This window comes from Canis aureus, chromosome 12 (genome assembly GCF_053574225.1).
Source record: "Canis aureus isolate CA01 chromosome 12, VMU_Caureus_v.1.0, whole genome shotgun sequence".
NCBI lineage: Eukaryota > Metazoa > Chordata > Mammalia > Carnivora > Canidae > Canis > Canis aureus.
In genome coordinates this window covers 2884076-2904025 of record NC_135622.1, presented here as the reverse complement: position 1 = coordinate 2904025, position 19950 = coordinate 2884076, and the positions used below count along the sequence as shown (strand labels likewise).

The 19950-nt window shown below is 43.1% G+C and overlaps 1 protein-coding gene across 2 annotated transcripts in view; it reads left to right on the top strand.

Annotated features, from left to right (window-relative positions):
• Positions 1 to 19450, top strand: part of LOC144324801 (cornifin-A) — a 28835-nt gene extending 9385 nt beyond the window's left edge. Inside the window, exons 1-2 of one of the 2 annotated variants that reach the window (XM_077916194.1) lie at positions 17684 to 17820; positions 18879 to 19450. In XM_077916194.1, the coding sequence (XP_077772320.1) occupies positions 18898 to 19164 (267 nt within the window). In that variant the 5' untranslated portion in view covers positions 17684 to 17820; positions 18879 to 18897 and the 3' untranslated portion in view covers positions 19165 to 19450. Of the gene's footprint in view, positions 1 to 17683; positions 17821 to 18878 lie in introns of those variants that run through there. The other variant, XM_077916195.1, reaches the window with a different exon arrangement.
• The last annotated feature ends 500 nt before the right edge of the window (positions 19451 to 19950 follow it).

The following is a 19950-nucleotide window of genomic DNA, read 5'->3' as shown; positions in this document are numbered from 1 at the left end:
TTTGGGGTCTAATATAATCACACAGACACAATCACCTGACTCATTACAAAAAAAAAAAAAAAAAGAAGAAGAAGAGGTAGAAAAGAAACCAAACAAAACCAAAACAAAAAAATGGCATTACAAACAAATGAGAAAAGAATGTTTTTTCAATAAATGGTGATGAGTCAAATGGGCCTTTATATGATACATCTTAACTCTCACCTTGGGTATCCAAAAAAATAATTGTGTGTGTGTGTGTGTGTGTGTATGTGTGTGTGTTTATTTTTCATTGGAGTTCAATTTGCCAACTTATAGTATAACACCCAGTGCTCATCCCGTCTAGTGCCCCGCTCAGTGCCTGTCACCCAGTCACCCCATCCCCCACCCACTTCCCCCTCCACTGCCCTTGTTCATTTCCAAGATTTAGGAAGCTCTCATGTTCTGTCACACTCTCTAAGATTTCCCACTCATTTTCTCTCCTTTCCACTTTATTCCCTTACACTATTTTTTATATTCCCCAAATAAATGAGACCATATAATGTTTGTCCTTCTCTGATTGACTTACTTCACTCAGCATAATACCCTCCAGTTCCATCCACGTTGAAGCAAATGGTGGGTATTTGTCATTTCTAATGGCTGAGTTATCTATTCATCTTTCAATAAACACCAAAGCTCCTCCTACAGTTTGGCTATTGCGGACATTGCTGCTATAAACATTGAGGTGCAGGTGTCTCGGTCTTTCACTACATCTGTATCTTTGGGGTAAATCTCCAGCAGTGCAATTGCTGGGTCATAGGGCAGATCTATTTTTAACTCCTTGAGGAACCTCCACACAGTTTTCCAAAGTAGCTGCACCAGTTCACATTCCCACCAACAGTGCAAGACGGTTCCCCTTTCTCCACATCCTCTCCAACATTTGTTGTTTCCGGTCTTGTTAATTGTCCCCATTCTCACTGGTGTGAGGTGGTATCTCATTGTGGTTTTGATTTGTATTTCCCTGATGGCAAGTGATGCAGAGCATTTTCTCATGTGCTTGTTGGCCATGTCTATGTTTTCCTCTGTGAAATTTCTGTTCATCATGTCTTTTACCCATTTCATGACTGGATTCTTTGTTTCTTCAGTGTTGAGTTTAATAAGTTCTTTATAGATCTTGGAGACTAACCCTTTATCTGATAGATCATTTGCAAATATCTTCTCCCATTCTGTAGGTTGTCTTTGAGTTTTGTTGACTGTTTCTTTTGCTGTGCAGAAGCTTTTTATCTTGATGAAGTCCCAATATTCATTTTTGCTTTTGTTTCTCTTGCCTTCATAGATGTATCTTGCAAGAAGTTGCTGTGGCCAAGTTCAAAAAGGTTGTTGCCTGTGTTCTCCTCCAGGATTTTGATGGAGTCTTGACTCACATAGATCTTTCTGTTGCACGCTCTGTGGCAACACGATCAGGGTCCCAAGGGTAAGGGGATAAAAAAAATAAAAGAAAAGTAAAGAGATGGGGACAAGAGGGACACAGTGGATGATGTCCAAGCAGTGCCAGCTTTATTCAAGGTTCTACAACATTATATAGCATAAGCAAAATGAAGACAAAGAAGTATCTGTTCTTAGCATGTTTGTGAAACCCTCCAAGGTTCCCCTTTCTCAGCATGCAAGACAGACCCACTGGCGCCAGAAGACCTTGGTAAATAGATAAGCTTGTTGCTCCAGATGTACATACCTCAAAGGAATATTAGATATGGTTAACAGACCAGCAAGAACAGCACAGACCCCTATTGAACTTTATGGCCAGGCCAAAATACATTGTATCTAATGTGTTATGTGGACCATCACGTACAAGCGAGCTCTGAAAACCATTGCTCAAGCCCTTTCTCAAGCGTCAACTAACTATTCACCCTTTAGGCTCCTGAGCCTTTTGAGTGAATGAGGGATGCAAGTCTGGGCTTGGTTTGGTTCAGTTACTCCAGCTAGTCCGTGGTTGCCCAAATCTTTCATCCATTTTGAGTTTATCTTTGTGTCTGGTGTAAGAGAATGGTCTAGTTTCATTCTTCTGCATGTGGCTGTCCAATTTTCCCAGAACCATTTATTGAAGAGACTTTCCTTTTTCCAGTGGGTAGTCTTTCTTGCTTTGTTGAATATTAGTTGCCCATAGAGTTGAGGGCCCATTTTGGGATTCTTTATTGTGTTCCATTGATCAGTGTGTCTTGATGATGATTCCTTAATTTCCCTTTCTTCAGTCTCATTGTTAGTGTATAAAAATGCCACTGATTTCTGGGCATTGATTATGTATCCTGCCACACTGCAGAATTGTTGTAGGAGTTCTAGTGATCTTGGGGTGGAATCTTTTGGGTTTTCTATGTACAGTATCATGTCATCTGCGAAGAGGGAGAGTTTGACTTCTTCTTTGCCAATTTGAATGCCTTTTATTTCTTTTTGTTACCTGATTGGTGAGGCTACGACTTCTAATACTATGTTGAATAGCAGTGGTGAGAGAGGACGTCCCTGTCATGTTCCTGATCTTAGGGGAAAGGCTCCCTGTGTTTCCCCATTGAGAATGATACTTGCTGTGGGATTTTCATAGATGGCTTATAAGATGCTGAGGAATGTTCCCTCTATCGCTACATTCTGAAGAGCTTTGATCAGGAATGGATGCTGTTATTTTGTCAAATGCTTTCTCTGCATCTCTTGAGAGGATCCTATGGTTCTTCTTTTTTCTCTTCTTGACATGATCTATCACATTGGTTGTTTTATGAGCGTTGTACCAGCCTTGCATCTCAGGGATAAATCCCACTTGATCATGGTGAATAATCTTCTTGATGTACTGTTGAATCCTATTGGCTAGTATCTTGTTGAGAATTTTTGCATCTGTGTTCATCAGGGATATTGGTCTATAATTCTCCTTTTTGGTGGGGTCTTTGTCTCGTTTTGGAATTAAGGTGATCCTGGCCTCATAGAACAAGTTTGGAAATATTCCATCCCTTTCTATCTTGCTGAACAGCTTTAGTAGAATAGGTATTGATTCTTCTTTAAACGTTTGATAGAATTCCCCTGGGAAGCCATCTGGCCCTCAACTTTTGTGTCTTGGGAAATTTTTGATGACTGCTTAAATTTCCTCCTTGGCCCTCGACTTTTGTGTCTTGGGAAATTTTTGATGACTGCTTAAATTTCCTCCTTTCCTCCTTAAATTTCCTCCTTGGCATGTTCAGGTTTTGTTTCGGTTCCAGTTTTGGTAGTGTGTGGTTTTCCAGAAATGCATCCATTTCTTCTAGATTGCCTAATTTGTTGGCATTTAGCTGCTCATAATAAGTGTTTAAAATCGTTTGTATTTCCTTGGTATTGGTTGTGATCTTTCTTTTTTCATTCATGATTTTACTAATTTGAGTCTTATTTCTTTTTAATAAGGCTGGCTAATGGTTTATCTAGCTTATTAATTCTTTCAAAGAACCAACTCTTGGTTTTGTTGATCTGTTCTACAGTTCTTTCATTGAGTTCTGTTCGAACTTTATTCACTCTCTTCTGCTTAGTGTAGTTTTTATTTGCTGTTTTCCCCAGTTCCTTTAGGTGTGAAGATAGCTTATGTATTTGAGTTTTTTCCAATTTTTTTGAGGGATGCTTGTATTGTGATGTATTTCCCTCTTAGGACTGCTTTTGCTGTATCCTGAAGATTTTGAATGGTTGTATCTTCATTTTCATTAGTTTCTATGAATCTTTTTAATTCTTCTCTAATTTCCTGGTTGCCCCAAAGATCTTTTAGTGGGATGCTCTTTAACCTCCAAAGTGTTTGAATTTCTTCCTGTGCTTTAGTTCTAGTTTCTAAGCATTATGGTCTGAAAATATGCAGGGCACAATCCCAATATTTTGGTATCAGTTGAGACCTGATTTGTGACCCAGTATGTGGTCTATTCTGGAGAAAGTTCCATGTGCACTTGAGAAGAATGTATATTCAGTTGCATTTGGATGTAAAGTTCTGTGTATATCTGTGAAATCCATCTGGTCCAGTGTATCATTTAAAGCTCTTGTTCCCCAAAGATACAGATGCAGTGAACACTGGGACACCTGCACCCCAATGTTTATAGCAGCAATGTCCACAATGGCCAAACTGTGGAGGGAGTCTCGGTGTCCACCAAAAGATGAATGGATAAAGAAGATGTGGTATACGTATACAATGGAATATTACTCAGCCATTAGAAACGACAAATACCTACCATTTGCTTCGACATGGATGGAACTGGAGATTATTATGCTGAGTGAAATAAGTCAATTGGAGAAGGACAAACATTATATGTTCTCATTCATTTGGGGAATATAAAAAATAGTGAAAGGGAATAAAGGGGAAGGGAGAGAAAATGAATGGGAAATATCGGAAAGGGAGACAGAACATGAGAGACTCCTAACTCTGGGAAATAAACAAGGGGTGGTGGAAAGGGAGGTGGGAGGGTAGGGGTAGGTAGGGGTGACTGGGTGATGGGCACTGAGGGGGGCACTTGATGGGATGAGCACTGGGTGTTATGCTATATGCTGGCAAATTGAACTCCAATTAAAAAAAAAAGAAAAGAAAAGGAAAGGAAAAAAAGAAAAGAAAAAGAAAAAAAAATAAAGCTCTTGTTTCTTTGGAGATATTGTGCTTAGGATATCTGTCATTTGCAGAAAGTGCCGTGTTCAAGTCTCCCAGTATTAGTACATTATTATCAAAGTATGCCTCTACTTTGATTACTAATTGATTGATATACTTGGTAGCTCCCACATTAGGGGCATAAATATTCATGATTGTTAGGTCCTCTTGTTGGATAAACCCTTTAAGTATGATATAGTGTCCCTCTTCATCTCTTATTATAGTCTTTGAGATAAACTTTAATTTATCTGATATGAGGATGGCTACCCCTGCTTTGTTTTGAACACCATTTGAATGCTAAATGGTTCTCCAACCTTTCAGTTTCAGGCTGTAGGTGTCCTTAGGTATCAAATGAGTCTCTTGTAGACAGCAAATATATGAGTCTTGCTTTTTTATCCAGTCTGAAACCTTGCATCTTTTGATGGGATCATTTAGCCCATTCACTTTCAGAGTTACTATTGAAAGATATGAACTTAGTGTCATCATAATACCTATTCAGTCCCTGTTTTGTGGATTGTTTCCTTGGACTTCCTCTTTTTTTTACCGAGTCCCCCTTCATATTTCTTGCAGAGCTGGTTTGGTGGTCACATATTCTTTCAGTTTCTGCCTATCTTAGAAGCTCTTTATCTCTCCTTCTATTCCGAATGAGAGCCTTGCTGGATAAAGTATTCTTGGCTGCATGTTCTTCTCATTTAGGACCCTGAATATACCCTGCCAGCCCTTTCTGGGCTGACAGGTTTCTGTGGAGAGGTCTGCTGTTAATCTAATACTTCTCCCCATATAAGTTACAGATCTCTTGTCTCTTGCTGCTTTAAGGATCTTCTCTTTATATTTGGAATTTGCAAGTTTCACTATTAAAAGTCAAGGTGTTGAATCGTTTTTATTGATTTTGGGGGGATCCTCTCTATCTCCCGGATCTGAATGTCTGTTTCCCTCCCCAAATTAGGGAAGTTCTGAGCTATGATTTGTTCAAATACATCAAATACACTTTCTGGCCCTCTGGCCCTCTTGGCACTCTCTGGAACCCTAATTATATGTAGATTTTTCCTTCTGAGGCTATCTTGTATTTCCCTTAACCTTTCTTCATGTTCTTTTAATTCTTCTTCTCTTTTTGGCAAGCTTCCTTCCTTGCCATCTATGGCATCTTCCTTGTCTTCTATGTCACTCACTCTTTCTTCTACCTCATTAACCCTCATTGTTAGGACCTCCAGTTTGGATTGCATCTCGTTTAATTGAATTTTAATTTTGGCCTGATTAGATCTAAATTCTGCAGTCATGAAGTCTCTTGATTCCTTTATGCTTTTTTCCGGAGCTACCAGTAGCTTTATAATTGTGCTTCTGATTGACTTTCTGACATCAAAGTGTAATCCAAATTCTGTAACTCTGTGGCAGAGAGTACTGTTTCTGATTCTTTCTTTTGTGGTGAGTTTTTCTTTCTAGTCATTTTGCTCAGTGCAGAGTGGCTGTATAAGCGGGCTGAGTCAAGAATATCAATCATGACCTAAGTAAATTTCACCCCAACCAAAACCTAAGTAAATTTCACCCCAGATGATTCTCCTGAGGTCAGAGACCAGAAATTGAAAACAAAGATCAGAACGATATAAAGAAAAAGGACTACTAAAGTGAAAAACAAATTTTAAAACAAAGTAGTAAAAAATAAAAGGCCAAGAATCCCAAGGAAGAAGAGACAAGAAAAAAAAGGGAGAAGAGAAAAAAGGGGGGTACTGGGAGATGGTGGTAGTGACAAGTTGTAGTGGAGGAGAATATAGTCTACCTGAGGGATTCTAGAGGGTGATCCTCTTGGTTCTGAGTATGTCAAGTTCTTTATGTTAGAAGATGCTTAGCCCCAAGTTTATATAAACCGGAAATACTTGTAGAGAGCCCCACCACTGACCACCAAAACATAAATGAGATAAAAGAACGGAGCAGAATGGGAATGAGGAGTCTCACAGAATGAAGCAGCATGGTATACCATTTGGTTCTGGGTGCATGCTGGTCATGTTTTAGAAGGCGTTAACTTCCACCATTGTAGATCAAAATGAGGCAGAGAAAACAAAAAAACATATCTCATATATCTCCCAAAAATAAGTTGAGTATGTTGAAGGGAATCTAGAAGTGGAAAATACATCTAGGGCCTGTAATTGTAGATATATGAAAGTTAAAAAGGAAGAATCTTAAAAATGAAGAGATGGTAAAATATTGTAGTTAAGGTGGGAAAAGAGAAAAAAAATGGAAATTTTCAGTCTGATATAAAAATGAGCTGTACTGGAAAAAGGAAGAGAAAAAAAATAGGAGGGGTACCCTCTGGATCTATATATTGTAAATCCCTCGACTTCCCCTGGAGCTTTCCAGCGCTGCTTGCTCAAGAACTTGCTCTTACCCCATCCTTCCAGCTGGTCTTCTGGGGGAGGGGCTGCTATGCTGATTCTCAGGTGTGTGCACCTGGGAGAGCTGCCCGGCCCCCTGCTGGGTGCCAGGCTCAGCGGGAGCTGTTTACCCTGTGAGGCCTCTGTCCCCTGGTGGCCCCACCCCTCCCAGGCACAGGGTGACCCAAGGAGGAACAACAGTGGCGGCGGCCAGCTCTCCAGCCCTGGAGTCAGCTCCCCCAGTAACGAACGCAGTCTCCCATTCCGCACTGGCCTAGGTGCCCCCAGGTGGCAGGGGGCGCTGACCTGCACAGCTTGGGGGCACCCAGCGGCAGGAGAGTCCTCGCTGTCCTGGGCCCTCCCCACCTCCGCCTTTCCCCAGGGGGAGCGCAGGATCCTGGGCTGTGTCCGCTCGGGGCCTGGGATCCGAGGCCTGTGCTGCTGGCCTCGCGTTCCCGTTCCCGTTCCCGTTCCCGTTCCCGTTCCCGTTCCCATTCCCATTCCCGGGGCGCAGCTCCCGCAGGCAGCAGGGCTTAGCCCCTGCGTCCAGAGCCGCCGCCTGACCCACCGGCTTCCCCCCGAGGCCCCGCCGGGCACGCTCCAGCCCCTGACCGAGACCAGCCCGCCGCGTGCGGGGGCTCTCCCCGGGCGCACCTCCTCTGTTAGTGACTCCGGGAGCCTGGGAGAGTCCCTGCCCCTCCTGCGGTGCTGCGCGGGTTCCTTGCTGAGCCCTTTTCCATTCGGAAAGAATCCGGTGCGGATTTTTTAAAGTTCCTACTTCTCCCAGACTGGGCCTTCCAGTCCCGGAGGCTCTAGCTGTGGCCTTAGCCTGGCTCCTCGCAGGGCCCCTCCCCCACTTGATACCCCCCCCCCAACCTTTCTGCTTTGTTAGAGGTGAAAACCCTTCTCTCTGTAGCACTGTGGCTGTTCTCTCTTTATTTTTTTTAAAGATTTATTTTTATTTATGATAGAGAGAGAGAGAGAGAGACAGGCAGAGGGAGAAGCAGGCTCCATGCAGGGAGCCCGACGCGGGACTCGATCCTGGGACTCCAGGATCGCACCCTGGGCCAAAGGCAGGTGCGAAACGGCTGAGCCACCCAGGGATCCCAGTTCTCTCCTTAAATCTCAGGTCAAATTCATAGGTTTTCAGGATGGTTTAAAAGTAATCTACGTAAGTTGGTGGGGCCGGGTGAAATGAGGACCCCTACTCCTCCACCATCTTCTCAGCTTCCCCCTCAAAATAATTCCTGATAAATTAAAGATCCAGATTTTAAAAAGTAAAGCAACACAAGATTTTAGAAGAAAACACAGAAGTAAGTTTTAGTGACCTTAGAGTAGGCAAACATTTCTTAAATAGCAAAAAAGTTCTATGTAGAAAAAAATTAGTAAATTTGACTACATCAAAAGTAAGAAACCTATTCAACGAAAGATACTATTAAAAGACACAGACTGGGAGAATTTTACACACACACACACACACATATGTGTATATATATATGTATATATGTGTGTATGTGTATGTATATAAATACATACTACAATATGTACATGATACAGACACACAATACATAAAGAACTCCTAAAATCAATAAAAACAACAAACAACCTACTGGGAAAATGAGCAAAGATTTAAACAGATGATTCATGAAAGAAAATGTCCAAATGACCAATAGATATAAAAAGTTGCTGAGATATTCAAATTAGATACTGCTACACAGTCCAACATCTTGGGAAAAATTAAAAATATAGAAAATGCCATGTGTAGGAGAGGGTATGTGTAGATAGCAGCTCTCTTGACTGCTGATGGAGGTGTAAATTGGACAGCCACTTTTAAAAACTTTTGACTATTTTCTGAAGTTGAATAAATGCATCTTTATCCTAGCAAGTTCACTCTTTAACGTATATACAAAAGAAATGCATACATTTGATTGTAAAACATATAGATGAAGATGTTCATAGTAGCAGGACTCATGATAACCTCAAGGTGAAAATATATTAAATATTTATTACAGAAGTATGGATGAGTAAATTGTGGTATATTCATACAATAAGACACTACATAGCAATGACAGTGTACACAATACACTACATAATAGAGATGAGTCTTACAAACATCCCTGTGGGAAAGAAAGCAGACAGTAAGAGAACATACAGAATGACCCCACTGAAGTATGGCCAGGCCACTGGCAGGTGAGATGTGAAGCTCCCGGGACATGTTCATGTTCTGCATTTCTCGATGAGTGCTAGATAGATGGGTGCATTTACTTTGTGAAAATTCATTGAGCTGTGTGTATTTTCCTATATAATATTGTACTTCCAAAAAATTTTAAAGTTAATTTAAAAAATACTCAGGCAATGTATCCTATCCTGACTGATTTGACAAATAATGACTTTTCTCACTATTCTGTACATACTTCACTGTTTTCTCACCCCATTCTGTCTTCAAACCCCATCCACAACAAATCAATGAGATTTGAAATAACATTTCTGTTCTTCTGAGGAAAGGAAAGTATACCTAGAAAACTTCTAAATGCGGCATTGGAGGAGGAAGCTCACTACCCTGTTCCAACTTTTCATCATTCCACTTGCCCAGAAAATTCTCTCCACCCCAAGAGATAGAACAATGCCCCACCTGACCCCCTAAATATGTCTCTTTGACAAAATTATTTTGAGCTGGGCATCTAGGTGGCTCAGTCAGTTAAGTGTCTGCCTTTGGCTCAGGTCATGATCCGAGGGTTCTGGAATCAAGTCCCCCATTGGGCCCCCTGCTCAGCAGGGAATCTGCTTCTTCTCCCTCTGTCCCTCTCCCCTGGTCATGTTTTCTCTCTCTCTCTCAAATAAATAAATAAAATCTTTTAAAAAATAATTATTTTGAGCTGAAGGCAATTAAAAAATAGCAAAACACAGAAAAAATCCTCCATTTTCTACTAAAGGTGGGCTATAAATTCTCCTTTTACTGGAAACAGACTCCAAACCAGACCAGAGATGGCATCAGAGGAATCTGCAAACAAACTTTCCTCTTTAATTCCCACCCATGTTTACCTTCTCACGATTTGGTGCCCTGGCAAGTCTGTTCTGTCATTTTCTTTGTTGAAAATGCTATTCAAGTCACCGTCCTGGGTTTGTGCAACTTACTCTTTGTCTTAGGTTTCTCTCTGGAGATGTGCACTGTACATATTAATATACTGTTTGTTTTTTTACTCTTGTTAATCTTTCTTTTTATTTTTTAAAGGGTCTGAGCTAAAAACCTAAGATGGCTAGAGGTACAGGTTTCCCCACTATCCAAAAGTAGAGCATTCCTGTGGAAACTTCAGTGAACTGAAATAGCATGAAGCAAAGAAGCAATGACCATTAATTTAATATGGGACATTTTAGCATTCCCAGACCCAAAAAATAACCTCTCCTAGCCTTTTCTGATAACCTTAGGACACATCTTGCTAAAGGGTGAATAAACTAAATGAAGATAAAGCACAGGTGTTCATGGACAGTTATGAAAGAACTTTAATTTCCCACAAGAATTTTCCACAAGAAAATTATAGAATGTTTTGAGTCACTGCAGATGAGTTGCCAATAGTCAATGTACTTCAGATCCTGGTTGCTGGATGATGAGATGCTGAGTACAGTCCCTGGGCAATGAGGTTGGCAGGTGTGCTCTTGCTGCTCAGAGTGCATACTGCCTCTATAAGAGGGCATGATGCAAAACAAAAGCGTTTTTGCCCTTTTTTTTTCATAAACATGGCAATATTCTTTAGATTTCTTTTGATTAGCAAAAATGGAGACTAATGTAGGTCTTTGGTTTTTAAAAAGTGGTATAATGCAAACTTTCAAAAAGTGAGGGATACCTGTAGTTTTGCCTCCCCCAACACCAGCAAAAACGTCTGTGTACTGTGTACATGATGGTGTCCAGGGACGTGACATGGGACAGTCTACTAACTCCAAGCCACTGGCTCCAGAACCTGCCTGGCCAAGCCAGCCAGAGATTATTCTTTGATGATTCTTTGTAGAGAGGGTTGGGTTCAAGGGTGTGTGGAAGTACTTAGCCTTTCTTGGATGGGACTTAATTGCTTCCCAAGGCTCCCAATGTCCTCAGGCTAAACACTCATATCCATCAGCATCTAGTTGCATCAACATCAATATGTGTCCAACACTCATCTCACCTCCTTTCCACAGAGAGGAGTTCAGGGCACTGGGGCGGTCTGGGTTCAGGGAATAGGAATTCAGCCATTCTGTTAGAACAGTGATTTTCAATCCTGATAGCGTTCAAGGACTTGTTAAAATTCCAATGGTTACTCAGCCATTAGAAATGACAAATACCCACCATTTGCTTCAACGTGGATGGAACTGGAGGGTATTATGCTGAGTGAAATAAGTCAATCGGAGAAGGACGAACATTATATGGTCTCATTCATTTGGGGAGTTTAAATAATAGTGAAAGGGAATAGAAGGGAAGGGAGAAGAAATGTGTGGGAAATGTCAGAAAGGGAGGCAGAACATGAAGACTCCTAACTCTGGGAAGCCAACTGGGGGTGGTGGAAGGGGAAGAGGGCGGGGGGTGGGGGTGAATGGGTGACGGGCACTGAGGGGGGCACTTGATGGGATGAGCACTGGGTGTTATTCTGTATGTTGGCAAATTGAACACCGATAAAAAATAAATTTATTATTATTTTAAAAATCCAATGGTTAGAACTAAAGTGAAACTAAGACAAAATTTTTAAAAGATACCATATGATGCCCATTGCAATCAAGGGAGAACAGCCATTGGATTGAGAACCTAGTGTTCCCCCAGTTATTTGATCATAAAAACCACCCAATGAACACTTTAGAAATACAGATCCTAGAGCCTCCCTTAGTTATTTCTATGTCATTAGGATAAAGAAGTAATAACTGTACTTTTAACAAGCATCCCAAGTGATTCTTATGCTTAGGTCAGTTGGGGAAACACCCTTCACCAATGGGTATTGGGTCCCAGAAACTTACATAAGCCTGCCTATTCCTCCACCGGACTTCATAAAGGATGGGACTTCATGCTTGACATTTGATTGTGATTCAGAAAACACGTGATAAATAAATGACGAACTGACTACTTCACAAACCAAGAAAATTATAGTATGTTCTTAGTCACTGGAGATGAGTTTCCAATAATCAATGTACTGCAGACCCTAGGGGGAAGAAATTCACATGACAGCTGGTATCCATCTACTATGCTGTAGTCACAATAGGAGTTGCTTTGCATATGTAATCTCATTTAATAACAGCTCTGGAAGAAAATATTATCATTCCTAACTTATAGGTAAGATCAACTGAAATGCATAAAGGCATCAGTGCTGGATTTATATATTGTCCCTGCCACCTATTTGCCATTGCAGGTGATTTATTCTTTGTGCTTGAGCTTCCAAATCTGTAGAATGGGTTCAATGACTTGTTAATAGATGGGCAATTGATCATTCAGCTATGCAAGAACATCAGGACCCAGTCGGTGTTTGTCCTGAGAGTAGCTTATAGAATAACCAACTAATGTTGAGAAGCAATATGGCAGAGTTGTTAAGGGACTATATCCTGGCATCTCCTACCTTTTGACCTCTGGGAGAGTTTCTTAATGCCTTTCTACCTCAGTTTCCTTATCTAAGGCATGCCTAGGTCATTACATGATCTCCAACACCTTTAGCCACCTCCTCACCCCAGCTCATATAATGCATGAACTGTGTAATCTGACACAATCACACTTCAAAGTTTAGTGGAAAAAATGAGAGGAGAAAAAGCAATTGGAAAGCCCTAGCATGGTGCTCCACTGGCAAGGGGCACTCAGCATTGGAGTCCTCACTCATACACAAACACATACACATGTGAGCACACACATAACACTCACACATGGACATAAGGCAGAAAAAGGGAAACACTTAGACAATAGAAAGAAGTTTCATTTCATTTGTATTGGACAGAAAAGAAAGAATGAGACTAATTAGCAGGAATTAGTATGCACATTTTTAGTCCATTCTTTCTAAGAGTGTTTGAAGCACCATTCCATTTCATCATTTTTTAGTATATTTTTTATTGGAGTTTGATTTGCCAACATATAGTATAACACCTAGTGCTCAACCCGTCAAGTGCCCCCCCTCAGTGCCCATCACTCAGTCACCCCGTCCCCCTGCCCACCTCCCCTTCCACTACCCCTTTTTCATTTCCCAGAGTTAGGAGTCTCTCACGTTTTGTCACCCTCTCTGATATTTCCCACGCATTTTTTCCCCTTTCCCCTTTAATCCCTTTCACTATTTTTTATATTCCCCATATGAGTGAAACCATATGATGATTGTCCTTCTCCAATTGACTTACTTCACTCAGCATAATACCCTCCAGTTCCATCCACATTGAAGCAAATGGTGGGTATTTGTCCTTTCTGATGGCTGAATAATATTCCATTGTATACATAGACCACAGCTTCTTTATCCATTCATCTGTCAAAGGACACCAAGGCTCCTTCCACAGTTTGGCTATTGTGTCTTTACAACAGTCTTGTGAAGTACTCATTAATGTTCCCATTTCAAAGATAGGAACATCAAGGGACAAAAAGGTTAGATTATGAGCTCAAAATCATCCTGATATGAAGAGGATAACAGGCTTTGGAGTAGCTGGGCCAGACACTAAGCCTGGGTCCTTTCTTTTCTACTTGCTTCAAGCAAGAAAAACAGATTTAACTTTTTTTCCTTCCCTTGAGGGACTGAGAGGGGAAAAGAGGAAATCTGAGGGGGTCATGCCCTGTTCTTAGAGAGACAGTGGGGGTAGAGAGGAAATTGGGCATCCCAAGCTGCAGTCTGATTCTGCTGCCAAAGCAGCTTTGAGGCCTGGAATGAGTGCCCTCCCTCCCCAGTTGTCCTTTCCCTTCTCTGGGACCAGCACCAGCATAGAGGCTGTGCAGTGCTAGGACTCTGGTCCCTCTCCACCTTGGCATCGATCTCTGCAAACATTACGTCTCCTGCCTGCTGAGCCCAAGAGTTCCACAGGCTTCTACATACCAGGTATCTGGTGTCTCTTTTTCCATTTCCTCCTCTTTTTTCATGTGGAGGACCCCATGTGCTGTGAAGACTTCTTTAAAATCATCATGGCCTAAAATGAGCCATCATTCTGATGCCCCTAACTCCTTAAGGTGACTGGGGAAGGGTCTCTACTACTGGTTGCTTCAAGGTGTTTGTGTGTTTTAAACATGGCCCCCATGATAAAACGACTAGCTTTTAAATTCTGCATGACATTCTTGGTATACTCTGAGTCTTGGGGAATCACAGGAGGGAGTGATGTAAGCAGGGAAGGGCCCAATCACTGAAGAACTGAGGGCTACAAATTTCCCCATTCTGCAAATGTGTGCTGAGTCAGAGGCACATGCTGAGCTAAAGGATGTTCTTGCAGCTGGTCCAGAGGGGAGCCAGATTTTGCCATGTGAACAGCAGCAGCCCCTGTGTTCTGAGAAGGAGGTCCTATGAAATCATGAGAGGTGTACTTCCCATTGTAATCCACCCTGTTTCCCCCTTTCTTTATGTGGGACATTTGTGGGGCCAGATTCACCTGTTAAACTCATACTGATAGTGAAAAAGAGCTTCTCTCTCTCTCTTTTTTTTTTTTTAATTCATGAGAGAGAGAGGGAGAGAGAGAGAGAGAGAGAGAGAGGCAGGGACACAGGCAGAGGGAGAAGCAGGCTCCATGCAGGGAGCCTAATGTGGGACCCAATCCCAGGTCTCCAGGATCACGCCCTGGGCTGAAGGCAGCGCTAAACTGCTGAGCCACCCTGGCTCCCCGAACGGAGCTTCTCTTAAAGGGGGAACAGACTTACTACCAACCACTGAGTGTGCCTTAGATGAACAAACAGGGAGAATAATGTTGGGAGTCATGGAAAGTTCCAGAGGCTAGAGCCAGAGCAGCATTGGGTGGGGCCAAGGGAGCACAAGTCAAGGAAGACAGGAGATTCCAGCCAAAGTAGGTTATCAAGTGACAGGGAAATTTCTTTGCATTCGGTGCCAAGGCCTAGAGAGAGCACAGGGCACCCCAACTGCAGAGCTGGGTTCAGATCCTCCAGAGCCTGAGACATGCTGGGTGACCCTACAGGACAGAAGAACAGGAAGCAAGATCCTCCAGCTAAGAATCCTCCTAGGTAGAGTAGCAGGTTCTCCCTGGTGCTCCTTCTGTTCAAGGGTCCTGAGAGCAGGTTTAGGTGACAAGAGGGACCTAGCCCAAGCCTGGAAGACAACAAAAGTGAGATGAGACGCTGGGAGCTCACCTGTGGTCACAGCACTAGCACCAGCCCAGAGACAGATGGTCACTTAACTGACTGACAATGAGCAGATGCATGAGGAAGGCTGCGCCATCTGTCCTTTGCTGAGACTTTCCTCTTCTTCCCAGCTCACTCCCAAAGACAAGGAACTTCCCAGCAGTCTCTGGGCCTCTCTTTACAAAGAATGCCATTCATTCATTCAGGCAGGCAGTCAATTATTCTATAATCACCAGCTTGCTAAGCAGGTACTACCCACCAGCACTGGGTGAGGATGGAGATATACCAATGGCCATAAGGACACAGGGAGAGGCTGATTCAGGACTCAAGTTCACAAAAGGTGACCTAGCTGGAGGCAGCAGGTGCTGGCTTGCTAGATGTATGTTTGGGGGCAGGGAAGGGGAATGAAGAGGAGGAGCTATCCATGCACCTGGGTTCTAAATGTGATTTGGATTTTTCCAAAGGCCACACCTAGTAACAGATGTGTTTTGAGAACAGCGTTTAACCAGTGACTTCAGTTTCATGTTATGTTAATCACAGGAAGTTACTGGTGTAAAGACTCAGGGGATCCCTGTTCTTATGTTTCCAGGAAAGAAATTCCATGTGGCAAGGATAATCTTGAAGATCTGAACATCATGGAAGGAAGGCATAGCTGGGCAGGAGCTCAGAGGCTGCTCACCTCCTGCCAGCTTCAGTGTCATTAATGGTCAGGGTACCCAGGCTCTGTCACTAAGCCAAAGTGAAGGGAACTCTGGTTCCAGACAGACATCTTAGCTGTTCCCTTCTTCTCTCAGACCCTGGTCCACTGAGTGATGATATGCTCAATGAGTCCCTTATTTCCACCTATGCTAATTCATGCCCTTCCTATTTTCAGCGGAGCTAGAAATACCTACTGTTAATTCCAGGGCCACTTCAAACATTAAGCAGCTTTATTCCTGCCTAAGAGGATTCATCTTACAAAGATTAAGGATTTACCCAAAAGGGAAGACTCTTTTTTCCTTCTCACTTTGCCCATCATACAAAGCCCTCCAGGACCAAGTGGACTCAGCTGAAAGCTGGGAGTCTGAGTTCCCTTTTCTACCTGTAATTATTTTCCTGCCTGGGCTTAATTTCCTCTACAGGCATTAGGAGGAGGTGGGGGTTAAAACAAAAAGAACATACTATATACACAACTGATGAATTATTGAACACCCCATCTAAAGTCAATGATGTACCACTATATGTTGGCTAATTGAATTTAAACACAAAAATTTTAAGAAGAACAGTCTTTTGGTGTAGAATTCATTTCTTCATGGGGATTGTTATTTGACCTTGAGGGAGTTATTTCACTTCTTGTAACCTCAAATCCCTTAGCCATCACTTGAAGAGTATGGACTGAGCCTCTCTAGAGCCATTAAACTAGTGGCTCTAAAGTAGAATGTGTCTCTGATACTTGGTATCTTCCAGTCTGTTGAGGGAAGTGGCTTCACACTTGGATAGCTCCCAGAATGGGACATGCCCGGCATATACTAGGATTTCCATTCGTATTTGTTGAGTGAATGTGGAAACAAATATCACCATGGGAGTGCTGTTGTTTTGAGCAGGCACAGCCCTGATGCTGAGATACCCCCCCCCCCCCAGGAGATACAGAGCCAAGAGAGGAGCCAACAAGACCTCCAGGTGTCAGGGCTTGGACTGGAAGTGTGCAAGGGAGAGTTGAGGGTGGTCTCATCCTGGGGCTCAATGGATGGGCTTGGGCAAGGGGCAAAGGTAGTTAGAAAAAACTTTCAGGTTTTGGCAGTGTGTGAGTAATATACAGATGGGTTAGGAAGGAAGGGCCAGGGCCAGAAGGCTGGGTGGAGTGGAGGGAGAAGGTTATCCCAGAAGAGGAATTAGTGCTTAAAAAATCTCTGAAGTAGGAGAGGGGTGAAGGTGTGGTTGGTGAAGGCAAAGCAGGTTTACCCAGATTAGCAACCAGTCAGGGAGGGGTGGGGTTGGGGGGATAATTAAGTAATCTGAATGTGTATAGTTCAGTGAAGTTAGGAGAAAGATGGAGGAAATGGGTTGGACCCCTAGACAAGGAGTCTGTAATCAGTAAATTGATGACCTCTGGCATTTACCTTTCTAAGGCAGACGACTGGTACCCACCTCAGATCCTCTGCACACCTCTCCCACTTGTTCCTGTGCCCAGTATATTCTATCCCACAAAACAGGAGGAACAATCTCCTCAAGAAAAGAGAGAGCAAGAAGGTAGCAAGGCCACAAAAAAGACTCATGTCTTCTTCCAGGGTTAACTCATTAAACTATCCAGGAAGCCTGTGGCTCACTTCTCCCCCAACACAAGCCCAAAGCCTGGGTCTAAGGCAGAGGGTGGCACTGGGGATTAGGCATCAGTGACATCATTTGTCACACAGCCAGTGCCAAAAAATATCAAGTGGGTGGTTTTCATCACAAAAGCTGATCCAACTGGTAATTGAGGGGAATAGGGTGAATCATGTTTGACAAGTAAGGAATGAAAACAGAGGGGGCCTGGGGTGATTCTGTTTCCTTGAGGCAGGGCTCATGCATCCTATAAAAAGCTAGCTGGCCACTGACTTTACATCAGATCAGAGCAACCAGGCACCCCTTTCTCTGTGTACCAGGTAAGTCTCTGATTGGAATCAATTTGAAATTCATGTTTATTTTTTTTTTATTATTGGAAACTGGACAAAGGCAAACCTGTGTAAGAGGGCTGGTGAGGATATTAATTACAGAATCCTGGGCGTTTTAGATTACAGCACAGTTTGAGTGTGAAGGGAGTTTAGGGTCAGGTAAGTCTGCCACTTTGGTAAACAGCTATGGGACTGGGGGCTAGAGAGGGGACAAGCCTGTGCAAGGACCCACAGTAAGTTAGTAGCAAGATTATGACTAGGACTGAGGCCCAGGCCCTTTCAGCAACACCACTCTTTTCTCTGTGTATGACACCTATAAAAATGTTGATTCATGAGATGGACCTCTGTTGTGCATTTGTTATATCTCAGGCACCATGCTAGTCACTTTGGGTAGATCAGACCATTATGGAACTTACTCAGCAAGCTCACAGCCTAGCAGGGAAGATAATGCATGCTTATACATAGGTGAAATACAAAGCAGATACTGACTGGTATGGGAACAGAGGGACAGAGAAGGGCCATGGCAGTTTGGGGGAGCTATGCTCAGGATCTCCTGGTACAAGATATGAGCTATAATGGAGGCATATCTGGACAAGCAAAATGGGAAGGAGAGCATTTCAGAGCAGATTGCATAAGCAAAGGCAGAATGAGGTCACAGGAGCTGAGACTCACAGAGGCATATTTAAGTCACAGGTATGCCACATGGTCCTAGGGAAGGGTAGACTGCAATTGTTTCTATAATGTCACTGTCCAAAAGATCTCAGTGTGGTGCTGGGTACTTGTCAATGAGAAATATTACATGTCTGGGGAAGAAAGTTTGCTGGGTAATGAACCCCACTGAAATGGAGCAGAACAAATTGACTTTAACTCCTCCTCTTGAAAGGACCCAGAAATTATCAAAGCATATTTTACTTTCAAGTGTGTTTGGGTGGTTGGCCAGGGGAACTGAGGGGCTGTTTCTTCCAAGAAGGCCTGAAAAGAAACATATTTGTCATTGAATGTGTCTTCTATCCTAGATAATCTGTTTAAGTCATCTGTTCTGTTTGTAGGTCCAGTCTCCTGTGAAGCATGAGTTCTCATCAGCAGAAGCAACCCTGCATCCCTCCCCCCCAGCCTCAGCAGCAGGTGAAACAGCCATGCCAGCCTCCACCCCAGGAGCCATGTGCCCCCAAAACCAAGGAGCCATGCCACCCCAAGGTTCCAGAGCCTTGCCACACCAAGATTCCAGAGCCCTGCCACACCAAGGTTCCAGAGCCCTGCCAGCCCAAGGTTCCAGAGCCATGTCCCTCAACAGTGACTCCAGTACCAGCTCAGCAGAAGACCAAGCAGAAGTAATGAGGTCCACAGCCAAACAAGCCCCGGGGGAGCCAACCACCGGATGCTGAATCCCCTCTCCCATTGTCCTTCTGTCTCTTACTTACAATTAGCATGTTGTCACTCTGAGTCATAACCCTCCCTCTTTGCACCCTCTACAGAGATTTCCCTCACACTCCTCTGGAGGTCTCTGAGCTTCTGAAAGATGTAGACAGTCTCACTGGTTGAGCTACTCTTGTCTAAAGAGGGGCCTGGGGATCAAGTGGATCTTTCCTTCCCTATCCCTATTAAACCACTTTTAACTCCATAGCTGGCTGTTCTTGTCATTGGCTGAATCAACTTTTTCATTGTTCTCTCAATATGAAGCAGCAAAGGGCCTGGAACAGGCAGTGAGAGCATGTGTGTGTGTGTGTGTGTGTGCATGTGTGTGTGTATGTACACGTTCATGGACTGGCAATGGGTCAAGGCTACCCAGAGCCTTACTTTGGGCAGCCCTAGCTAGAGCAGGGCTTCTTTTATGCCTGAGTGAGTCCTATCTGAGTGTAGATGGTACCTGTTTCAAGCCATCTCTGACTCAGTCCTGGCTCCCAATTCACCCTTTTTCTGTTTGGTTTATTCCTTCATTATTGTTATTCCAAAGAAATAGTGCTTATAAAAATTCATGCATCCTCTCTTGCTGATGCCCTAACACATGAAACCAAGTGTTAAAACACTCATAGACACACACACAGACTTCACACCCCCACAAATCACATGACACCCATACACACACACACACACACACACACACACACATATGCTGATTTG